At 32.0% G+C, this 11,141-nt stretch overlaps 2 protein-coding genes across 2 annotated transcripts; both read left to right on the forward strand.

Moving 5' to 3' along the window:
- The first annotated feature begins 1,483 nt into the window (after positions 1-1,483).
- Positions 1,484-5,926, forward strand: LOC110628515 (peptidyl-prolyl cis-trans isomerase FKBP62). The gene is made up of 12 exons (XM_021775209.2): positions 1,484-1,805; positions 1,920-2,006; positions 3,310-3,570; positions 3,676-3,750; positions 3,835-3,915; positions 4,006-4,200; positions 4,287-4,379; positions 4,470-4,768; positions 4,860-5,006; positions 5,092-5,219; positions 5,366-5,486; positions 5,636-5,926. The coding sequence occupies exons 1-12, from the start codon at positions 1,622-1,624 to the stop codon at positions 5,648-5,650; spliced, it is 1,686 nt and encodes a 561-aa protein (XP_021630901.1). The 5' UTR covers positions 1,484-1,621; the 3' UTR covers positions 5,651-5,926.
- Positions 5,927-8,648: 2,722 nt separating this feature from the next.
- LOC110628920 (40S ribosomal protein S8) lies at positions 8,649-10,840 on the forward strand. The gene is made up of 5 exons (XM_021775754.2): positions 8,649-8,762; positions 8,857-8,929; positions 9,328-9,658; positions 10,280-10,464; positions 10,553-10,840. The coding sequence occupies exons 1-5, from the start codon at positions 8,759-8,761 to the stop codon at positions 10,632-10,634; spliced, it is 675 nt and encodes a 224-aa protein (XP_021631446.1). The 5' UTR covers positions 8,649-8,758; the 3' UTR covers positions 10,635-10,840.
- The last annotated feature ends 301 nt before the right edge of the window (positions 10,841-11,141 follow it).

Consider the following 11,141-nt stretch of genomic DNA (forward strand, 5'->3'; position numbering starts at 1 on the left):
AAGTTATGGGAAGTATAGTGTTAAGTTTAGTTATTGATAACTCGATTGCTTGCCCATGGCATACGTGGGGATTGGAGTAAGTTCTAAAAGTTACACATGCCTCCAAAATTCAAAAATTTCATGTAAAGACTCCTTAGAGATTTCCTATCCACAAAGCTCAAATTGCAACAGGAATCTGTCGATATCTCTGCCTTGCCTTTATTGTATAGAAAATGAGAGTTCAATACATATTTTCCTTCATTGCCCTCATGCACATACATGTTGGGATATTTTGGAGTTACCAGCTAGTTTGAATAAGTATGATAATGTGAAGGCTTATTTGTACCATCTCTCAAAATCTATTGATTAGCACCTTATGGAAAAAATTTGTGCGGCTCTTTGGAGTATTTGGTCTTGACGGAATTAATTACATAATAAGACATCTAGTGCTTATGAGGTTGTATCATCGGGCCTTCAAATTTTAGGTGATTGGAAAAATGTGCACTCTCAGGAATTAGAAGCGCATACTGATAGGGTACCATCACTAAGAATCGGAATCCTCCTATACAAGATACGCTAAAATATAATGTTGATGCTAATATTCATATTTACAGTGGTTGTTCAACTTATGCTCAACTTATGCTGCAGTTATTAGGGATGCTAGAGGCTTTTTTCTTATGGGTCTGACCGATTTCTGTGAGTTTATTATTCCCATTAAATTTACAGAAGTCTTAACTCTTAGAGTCTTTTTTTTAATCTAGAATAATCCTATCACAAATGTGTAGCGGAGTCTAGTACAAAAATTATTGTGGATGTTATTTTTTCAGCTCATAAGGACTGGTTAGAATTTAAGCAAATTATAAATGATTGTAGAACTTTATTAACTCAAGAGTCGTTTCGGTTTTCATTTTGGATTTTGAGTCATTTCGGTTTTCATTTTGGATTATGCGACAATCTAATCTAGCCGCTTATTGTCTTTACAGGATAGTTAGATTATATGCTAATTCCATTACTTGATATATAACTCTTAATATTTTATATAATATTTTAGATGCTATGGTATTTTCATATTTTTACTTTAGCATTTTAGATCTTAAGATGACTATTTTAAAGAAATCTGATTATTTGGCTGTACTATGAATTTGATTTGATTAAATTAAATTTTTTTCTGAATTTGATTTGATTAATAAAAGAGTGTTTGATTAAAAAAAAAACTTATTTAACTTTGAAATAAAAGTAAAAGAGTTAATTGGTAAAAGAATTGAATTATGCACAAGCAGGAGTACATGCAGTTATATCCAAACTTCTAACACAGCATGACAATCTAATGCTGAGTCAGGGATAACACCCAATCACGTATTTCCTCCACACGAATATCGACGGAAGTAAAACACGCGCGATAGCGCTCGTGTCTCTGGAAGCATCCTGACCCTTCGCACAACACTAAACCCTTTAACCCTGGTGGAACTCTCTAGAACCCAAAATCTTCCCCTCTTATTACCCACACTATAAAGACTTCTCTCTTTCACTCTCTACCTCAGACCAGAACTCGCTCATTCTCTCTCTAGATTCTTCCATAATCTCTTCGCTGTCTAACTTTCTACCTACTTAGATCTCTCTTGATTGTTTCTCGAGAATCGACATGGAAGAGGATTTCGATCTTCCAGCTGGAGACGAGATGATGAACGAGGACATGGATCTTCCCGACGAGGGCCCCATTTTGAAAGTGGGCGAAGAGAAGGAGATTGGGAAACAAGGATTGAAGAAGAAACTTCTCAAGGAAGGTGAAGGTTGGGACACTCCTGAAAATGGCGATGAAGTTGAAGGTAGCTGCAGTTTTACTACTTGAATACTTTAGCTGATTATCTGTAAATGTAAAACCATTTCTTTTTCCCGAGTGTTTTCTGCTTTGATTGTGAGGAGGATTCGATGTGTTTCAGTTCATTACACGGGGACATTGCTGGATGGGGCTCAGTTCGATTCCAGTCGAGCTAGGGGGACGCCATTTAAGTTTACGCTTGGTCAAGGTGAGGCAATTTTATCTTCTTGTGAGAAGGTTTAACATTCGGGTATATCTGGATCTTTGGGCTGTTATAACTATTTGTTTCGTAGTTCTTCGTAGGACGGAAATTTTTAATAATTGCGAAAGAAGGATGGATATTTGTAAAGAAAATGAAGCTCCTGTAGTTCATTGTTATCAGTAGGACGCACTGTGATGTCGAAGTTGATGTTTGTAGACTTATTGTCAGTTATTAGTGTAATGCTTGTTTCTTGTGTAGTCTGACTGGATAACTTATTATGGTCCTAATATAGTTCAGCTTATGGGCATTTTCATTTTCATTTGCATTTTAGCTTTCCAACCAGTATATCTATATTTAAACGTATTCTTTCTGTTGGACCCTTTTCATTTTGGCCCTGCTTATGTCTAAGATGGGAAAATATATATTGGTTAACAAATCATTCAAAGTCCGGTGCCTGAATTAATACTAAAGGCATGTTGTTGTCAGAAAGCTCAGCCAATATGATGATTGAGGCCTTTATGCAATTGGGCTGTGTTGCTGCCATATTTTGAAGTCTTTATGTTAATGCAAGAAAGAGTTGTGCTTGCTCTTTTGTGTCCAATGATTGGGATAGAGTTGTTCAAAAATATAAAAGTAGAATAGAGCAATACTTTGTTTCTTTTTCAATTTAATCAGTAATGTGTTGCTCTGTTTCCATTGTTACATCATTTGGGCATGAAAATGCATGAATGCATCTAGATCTTGGATGCCTTAAGAGCAAAAGTGCTATGTGTTGGGCTCTTTTGGCATTTATATAAATTCATTCACTAATAACTATTTGAAGAGAGCCTGGAAGGACTCGGTGCATACTGAAAGGATAATGGAGAATGACAAAGACGGGTCAAAGGTGGCTTTTTTTTTTTTTTTTTTTTTTTTTCAATTTTAAGGTGGGTACCCAGACAACTGCGAGGTTGGACATAATTTAAGATGAATTCATTTGGAAGTGGTAGTTATAATGTGGGGGAGCAAATACATACTCAAATTGAAGGTTTAAATTTAATGTATATAGAAAATTATCTCCCAGTGATTTCTCAAATAACATGATGCGTGGGATGCAGGAACGATATGTTGATTGTCATTTTCCTCTCTCCATTTTCGGTTTGAAATGGGGTCAATGAGAATTATTTATATATTGTTTCTTTTATGTAATTAAGAATGATATTATATTTTTTTCCCCTTCCGGTTGTATGGAGATGATAGAATGACAAAGACTACTGATCCTAATTATGGTGGAGAATGATTTTAAATTTTTGTTCTCCTTCCATTGCAGGCAAAGTGATTAAAGGATGGGACGAAGGTATTAAAACAATGAAGAAAGGCGAAAATGCCATTTTCACCATTCCTCCTGAGCTCGCTTATGGTGCTTCTGGGTCATCACCTACCATTCCTCCCAATGCCACACTTCAGTTTGATGTTGAATTGCTGTCTTGGACTAGTGTCAAGGATATATGCAAGGATGGTGGTATATTTAAGAAGATTCTTGCTGAAGGAGAGAAATGGGAGAATCCCAAGGACCTTGATGAAGTTTTAGGTATTTTAGTTCCTTGACTTGCATCCTTTACTTTTGTTGGCAATGTTGATTATAACCTCATAAAGCTAGTATATTAACTACATTCCTTGCTTATTTTTAACGTAGTCAAATATGAAGCTCAGCTTGAGGATGGAACGGTTGTTGCCAAATCTGATGGAGTAGAGTTTACTGTCAACGAGGGTTAGTATCACGTGGTCTCATCTGATGATGGTGTTACGACTCAAGTTCTTGGAGATTTTTAAAATGCTTTTCATCTATATGCAGGTCATTTTTGTCCTGCTCTGTCAAAGGCTGTCAAGACAATGAAGAAGGGGGAGAAGGTTCTTCTAACAGTGAAGCCACAATGTAATGTATCTTGTTTTGCAGTTAGTTCTATTTAAGCAACAATGTTCATATTATTCTTCTCATTTGTTATTGTCCATTTGTTTAATTCAGATGGGTTTGGGGAGAAGGGTAAACGCGCAACTGGCAATGAAGTTGCTGTTCCACCCAATGCCACACTGCAAATAACTCTGGAGTTGATTTCGTGGAAGACTGTGTCAGAGGTGACTGATGACAAGAAGGTTATTAAGAAAATCCTGAAGGAAGGCGAGGGATATGAGCGTCCAAATGATGGAGCTGTTGTCAAATGTTAGTGTTGAGTTGCGTAAATGGAAATCTGCTTTTACTTGCAGAGTTGAAGTATCTAACGGGTTATACTGCTTTGCATCTTGCAGTAAAATTAATTGGGAAGTTGCAAGATGGTACAGTATTTCTGAAGAAGGGCCATGATAGTGAGGATGATCTATTTGAGTTCAAGACAGATGAAGGTAAACGATAGGATTTCTATTTGTGTTTCCCTTTCTTTTAGTGGTTGTTGAATATTTTCTTAACATTCCTTATTTTTCATATCTTGGCAGAGCAAGTAATTGGGGGGCTTGATAAAGCTGTGATGTCAATGAAGAAGGGTGAGGTGGCACAGTTAACAATTGCACCAGAGCATGCATTTGGTTCATCTGAATTAAAGCAGGAGTTGGCTGTTGTTCCTCCCAATTCAACTGTATACTATGAGGTTGAGCTGGTGTCTTTTGTCAAAGAAAAGGAGTCATGGGACATGAACACCCAAGAGAAGATTGAAGCTGCAGGTAAGAAGAAGGAAGAAGGCAATGCTTTATTCAAAGCTGGCAAATATGCTTTGGCATCGAAAAGATATGAGAAGGTAATATTTGCATGTGCATTCCATCTCGACACTCCCGTAGATCTGGTTTGTCATAGTTCATTAAATATTTTTCCTTTTGCCATTATAACAGGCGGTCAAATACATAGAATATGATTCTTCTTTCAGTGATGAGGAAAAAAAGCAGGCCAAAGCATTAAAGATTGCTTGTAACCTGAATAATGCTGCATGCAAGTTAAAATTGAAAGAGTACAAACAAGCAGAAAAGCTGTGCACTAAGGTGAGAACTGAGATTATTTTTGTACCTTGTTATTTAATGGCTCTATGCGGTAGCACAGGAATAAAATGTTATTGGTAATGTGCAGGTGTTAGAGATGGATAGCAGAAATGTAAAGGCTCTTTACAGGAGAGCTCAGGCGTATATCCAGTTGGTAGATTTAGATGAGGCTGAGCTTGATATTAAAAAAGCCCTTGAAATTGACCCAGAGAATAGGTATGGCATTTTTGTCAGTGCTTCTTAATAGTTATTTATTGATCTGAATCATGGAATAATGTGTTTTGGGTGTTTGATACAAATAATTGAATTCTAGATTATGTCGAAGGTATATTTAATCTTTTGAACTTACATGGCAAAACCAGGGAGGTCAGGCTAGAGTATAAAACTTTGAAGGAGAAGATGAGAGAATATAACAAGAAAGAAGCCAAGTTTTATGGCAACATGTTTGCGAAGATGGATAAGCTTGCCCCTCTGGACAATAATGTAAGTATTCAGTTCTTGTTTATAAAGGACTTGCAAATCTCTGGCCGGATAGTATGGGCGGGAAATCTCTGGGTCATAGGATTGTTTTATTAGCGGTTTTAATATCGTTGCATTTGTACTGGTGTGCTAATTTGTTTTTTTATCTACAGAAATCTGAAAGCTGAGCAGGCTGAGCCAATGAGCATGGACAGCAACGCATAATGAAGAAGTGGATGATCAACTGCTACGCTTAGGAGCTGTTTCCTAGTTCTTTTTTTTTTTTTTTTTAATTATTTATTTACTTTTAGGATTTTCTGTGGCTTTGCTTTATGCAGTGGAGAACTCTCAAATTGATATTGTGGTATTGGAACTTGTAATGGATTCTTATTCTTCTAACAAAGAGTTGGGTGAATGGGTAACAACATAAGAAATTTGCGAGGCTTGCATGCCATTCTCATCCATTTAAGGTTATTTAGTTAGCTATTTATGTTACAGGATTGTTGCTCGACAATTTTCTGTTTTGGAGAAGTCGTAAACTTTTGCATGTAGTTTGCAAGGATGAGGACGCAACCTCCAATGGAAGACATGATTTCTTATCGGCTAAATGTTTAAAATGTCAAATTTTAGTTTAAATTTATCAGTGAGTTAGTTTTTACTTTTATTTGGTTTTTTATTTTTTAATAATAAGAGAAGGATAGTCTTTTTTTTTCTTTAATAATAATTTAGAAGAAAATTTAACTGAAAAAATAAATTTAATATTTTTTATTTAGATAAGTTTAACATTTTTACCGTTTTCTTTTTTAACGTTTGTCCAGTTAGAGAAGTTGATATTTCTTTTCTCTGAACAAGTTTTTCAGAGTTTAAAAATGATTGAGGAAATGTTCAAATCTAAGAAATTATCTATTAAAAATTAAAAATTGTCATTGTTAAAAATTGGTATAATTATTTAAATTTACAATATTTGATATTTTATAACTTAATTTAAATTTTTAATAATTAACATAATTTAACTCAAACTCAAAATTTCTAATTTTGTTATTCTTCTCTAAATTCCAAAATTCTATATATGCTAAGTGTCACAATTTTGACTCCATTTTTGTCATTAATTTCAATAAAAAATTATAGAAAAACATTGTCAATTACATATCACCACAAAATTTATTATCTTTATTATAAAAAATTATATCAAAATTATCAAAAATAGAAACTATAAAAGGTTTCCTCAAGTATTATACGCTAATGGAACGTAGAAGTATAATTGAATTTTGAAAACTTTTAACTCTATTTATTCCTTAATTTTTTTATTTTTTTAATATAAAAAACATTTTAAAAGAAACAAAATAATGTAAAAATTATTTTTTTAAATAAATTGTTTCAAAAGGGGACTATATAAATTAGAAAAGACTAAAACTTTTATTAAGTCATTTAAATTTAAAAATTAAAAAAATATTTGTTTTTAAAACTTAGATTAAATGAAGTAATTTGGGAACAAATAAACATTTTAATTTTAAACTACATTGAATAAGTAATTACTTCAAATTAATATCCTTTAATCTCCATTTCTTTTTACTCATTTATATGACTTTATGTTTTTTTCTATAAATTTCATATTCAAAAAATTAAACTTTTTTCTAGATTTGATCTCTCTCCTTTTTTTTTCTATACCTTGGTTGATTTGTTTAAAAGGTTTTATTTCAACTATGTTCAAAATTTAAAGGATTTGTTTAATATTTTTAAAAAATTTAATAGCCTTTTGCCTTTTAACGGTTAATACTTAAGAAATGACAAACTACTTTTTGTAATAGTCTGATATTTTAATATATTTTTAAAATAAATAAAATTGCAAGTACTAATAATGAAAATATTGTGGAACTAAATAATTATTTATTTAAAATTTGATTAATAAAATGGTGTAATATATTTTAAAAAATATATAAAGTGATTGAAATGTTTAATAATATCAAATTTTAAACACATCTTATTGAGTTTTTCAAAATAATTGGATAGTAGGAATAATATTTAAGTATATCTCTATAAATCTCTAAAAAGGAAAAATAAATGTATATGTTATTTGCACCCTTAAATTGTATGAACAAAATTTGGTGGTATCTTAAATTTCGATGACACTCCGCAGCACATTTAAATTATTGAAAGAAAATTACGTGACGACCTGAATTAGAATTTTTAGATCATGTATGATTATTATTGTTAAAATATTGATGGTTGGTTAAAAATTTAAATAATAATTTAATATTTGTATATATATGTTAGTTTATTTATCATTTATGTTATTTTGTATTAAAACACTATTTTACTTACACTTTTAAATAATGATCTTTTAAAAATTTTAAATTTTTTATTTCTTTATAATTATAGACCCACTTTTAATTTTAAACTACAAAATTATTTATAATTTTATTGTAATTATAACTAAGGATTTAAATTTATTTTGATTAAAAACTCCATTAACCCTTCATACTACATAATTTTTCTCTTGTTAGATCTCCTAAATAGTAATTTATTCCTGTAGTTTTGCTTAAAATTAATTTAAGTGTTTTGTTATAATTATAATAAAATTAAAAAAATAATTTTATTGTTAAAAATTAAAAAAATCAAGTTATAATTATGAAAAATGTAAAATTTAAGCTTCTACATTAAATAGAGCTTAAATAATTTAGGGTAATTTACAGTATTGAAAGTTATCAAAATTCATAATTTAATCCATGTATTTTTAAAAGTAAATAATTTAATTTTTAAAATTTTATTTTATTAATAATTTAAAATTTTACTCTCAGTCAATTATAAATTAATAAAGTCAATTTAAATTAAAGGGATTAAATTGATATAAATATTAAAATTATAAATATTAAATTATTATAAATTATTAAAATTAAATATATTAAATTATTATAAATAATAAAATTTAAATAATTAAATAATATATTTTAATAAAAATATTACTTTATTAATGAAATTTTAAAAATTAAATTATTTGGTATTAAAATACTAGACATTAAATTATAAATTTTGTTAAATATTGAGAATTATATTATAAATTGTCTAATAATTTATGTTATATTTTTTAAAATCTAGAATTTCACCATATTTTATTTTTTTATAAAATTTAAGGGGAAAATAAATATTGTGACAAATGTCGAAGGACATGATAGTAAATTCGGACTTCGAGAAGGGCACAATAGTGACGCAATAATATAAATAAGTATAATAAACGATTTAGGGTTTTTAGGAGCAGCTCAGCGAGAGGAAGTGTAGCACTCTACGGCGCAGCCAAGATGGGTAACCTTCCTTTCTGATCTCCATGATTACTCCTTGATTTCGCTTTCTCTCCTCTCTCTGATCTTCGAAATCGATTGTAATGGTGTTCATTCAGGTATCTCCAGGGACTCCATGCACAAGAGACGTGCCACTGGTGGCAAGAAGAAGGCTTGGAGGAAGAAGAGAAAGTATGTCCTCATACTGAACTTGATCTGGATTATAATTGTGGATGCTTTTGTCTTTGGCTGTTGGCATTCAGCTATCTATTCAGTTTGATTGGATTGATATTCCATGAAATGCTGTATATTTTCATACTGAGCTTTTCCTGCTACTAATTAGATTTCGAACTGTCTCTTTCAATTGATTTTTTCCACTTCCGTTATAAGCGGTCTTCTTTTTTGTGTCTTTTCAACCACACTAAAAATTGTGATTTGCCATACAACTAAAATTATATTTGGCCCTTACTTAAAAAAAAATATGGTTTAAGAGTAACTTTTTTGAAAAAGGGGCATGGATCATGTTTTCTATTTATTCGTTCAGCATTCTGAGATGTGATTGCACTGTTCTTTTTGGCTGATGTGTTAAGGTATGAGCTTGGTCGTCAGCCTGCAAATACTAAGCTATCAAGCAACAAGACAGTAAGGAGAATTCGAGTTAGAGGAGGCAATGTTAAGTGGAGAGCCCTGAGATTGGACACAGGAAATTATTCTTGGGGTAGTGAGGCTGTCACCCGCAAGACTCGTATTCTTGATGTGGTTTACAATGCCTCAAACAATGAGCTTGTTAGGACACAAACTTTGGTGAAGAGTGCAATTGTTCAAGTTGATGCTGCTCCATTTAAACAATGGTATCTTCAGCACTATGGTGTTGACATTGGCAGGAAGAAGAAGACTGCTGTGAAGAAGGAAACTTCTGAGGTGATTTCACTTTGAGAACAACGTTGTTTTTATATTTGATATTGTTTCTGAAGAATATCTTAGTAGGTTTTGTTTTGGTCGATGCTTTTGTTGGTTGTTTAGATAAGCGTCGAGAATAAATTCATTGTTATGTACAAATTTGTTATTGCTGGTGTGCTCTTGAGGAGGAACTGAACCTATTGAAGATTTAAGTGCTATCAGTAGCCCATTTGACTGTTCAAATCTCTTGGAGTATTTAAGAAAGCTCATATCCGTAACTCAAATCTGGTATACTTTATAATAGTATCTTCTTGTCACAATTGATCTGAGTGAAAAAGTTGGTAATATTGAGGGTTGTGCATTTCCCCTTGCTATTCTATTTGGGTTTCCTAGATATGGATCTCGTTTGAGATGTATGTCATACATTTATTCACTGGCTTATCAATGCTACAGTGTCGCTCTGAATAGGAGTATGTTCATCATTAACTGTGAACGTCATTTCAATTTATGTGATCTCACCCTACACAGAATAAATGAGTCATAAGTTATTGTATTTCAATTGGAAACTTTATGACTATTCTCCGAGTTCTCTAGCCTTTATGTGACTGGAAATTAAATAACGTCCATGTTTTTGGGTAACAGGAAGGAGAAGGTGCTACTGCCACTGCTACTGCAGAGGAAACCAAGAAAAGCAACCATGTTCAAAGGAAGCTTGAGAAACGCCAGAAAGACCGTAAGCTTGATTCCCATATAGAAGAGCAGTTTGGTGGTGGTAGATTGTTAGCCTGCATCTCATCCCGTCCTGGTCAGTGTGGCAGAGCTGACGGGTGAGTTTAAATAGATGGAAAAGTTGCATTTTTTTGGAAAAAAAATTTTCAGGGTCTTAGATTCATTTACGATGATTCCTGTTATTAGGTACATATTGGAAGGTAAGGAGCTGGAGTTCTATATGAAGAAGATCCAGAGGAAGAAGGGCAAGGGTGCAGGTGCTGCATAAATATCAAGTTTGTCAAGTTTTGCTGCCCACTGTTTGGGTTATTTAGTTTTGGTTCCTTCGAGTTTTAGAATGTGATTTGATGCCCAATCGAAGCCTATTCAAATGATGCACATTCTGGTTAAGGGCCGTTAGTGTCAACTTGTTACTTTTTCTTATTCACATAATTTCACTGTTTTGCTTTAAATATTGTCGGCATTGACTTTTCACTTCAGTGTGCTTCATTAGGTATGTCGTTCTTTTGGTTCAAGGACTAAAAATTGTTCTAATTATAATTCATGATTACCAATGAAAACATAATGGAAATTTTTTTATTTAAAGCAAATGTTTTTTCTTTTAAAATCAAACAAATGTATAAATATTTGAGGTTTTGTTTGTCAGCCATATGGAAGGCTACACTTTGCGGGGTTTTTAGCTTTTTAGTTTTTTAAAAAATATATTTAGGAAATTGGGTGAAGAAAAAATATTTATCAAATAAGGGGTATGGTATATTATGGCGGTTAAATTTTC

Source organism: Manihot esculenta, chromosome 12 (genome assembly GCF_001659605.2).
Source record: "Manihot esculenta cultivar AM560-2 chromosome 12, M.esculenta_v8, whole genome shotgun sequence".
NCBI classification, from domain to species: Eukaryota; Viridiplantae; Streptophyta; class Magnoliopsida; order Malpighiales; family Euphorbiaceae; genus Manihot; species Manihot esculenta.

Bases quoted from the DNA above. Each gene is read 5' to 3' on its own strand.
- LOC110628515 (XM_021775209.2), top strand. From the start codon at position 1,622: ATGGAAGAGGATTTCGATCTTCCAGCTGGAGACGAGATGATGAACGAG. The intron at 4,201-4,286 runs GTTAGTGTTGAG...TGCATCTTGCAG, and splicing joins TGATGGAGCTGTTGTCAAAT to TAAAATTAATTGGGAAGTTG. The intron at 5,007-5,091 runs GTGAGAACTGAG...GGTAATGTGCAG, and splicing joins CAGAAAAGCTGTGCACTAAG to GTGTTAGAGATGGATAGCAG.
- LOC110628920 (XM_021775754.2), top strand. The intron at 8,930-9,327 runs GTATGTCCTCAT...TGATGTGTTAAG, and splicing joins GCTTGGAGGAAGAAGAGAAA to GTATGAGCTTGGTCGTCAGC. The intron at 10,465-10,552 runs GTGAGTTTAAAT...TCCTGTTATTAG, and splicing joins CAGTGTGGCAGAGCTGACGG to GTACATATTGGAAGGTAAGG.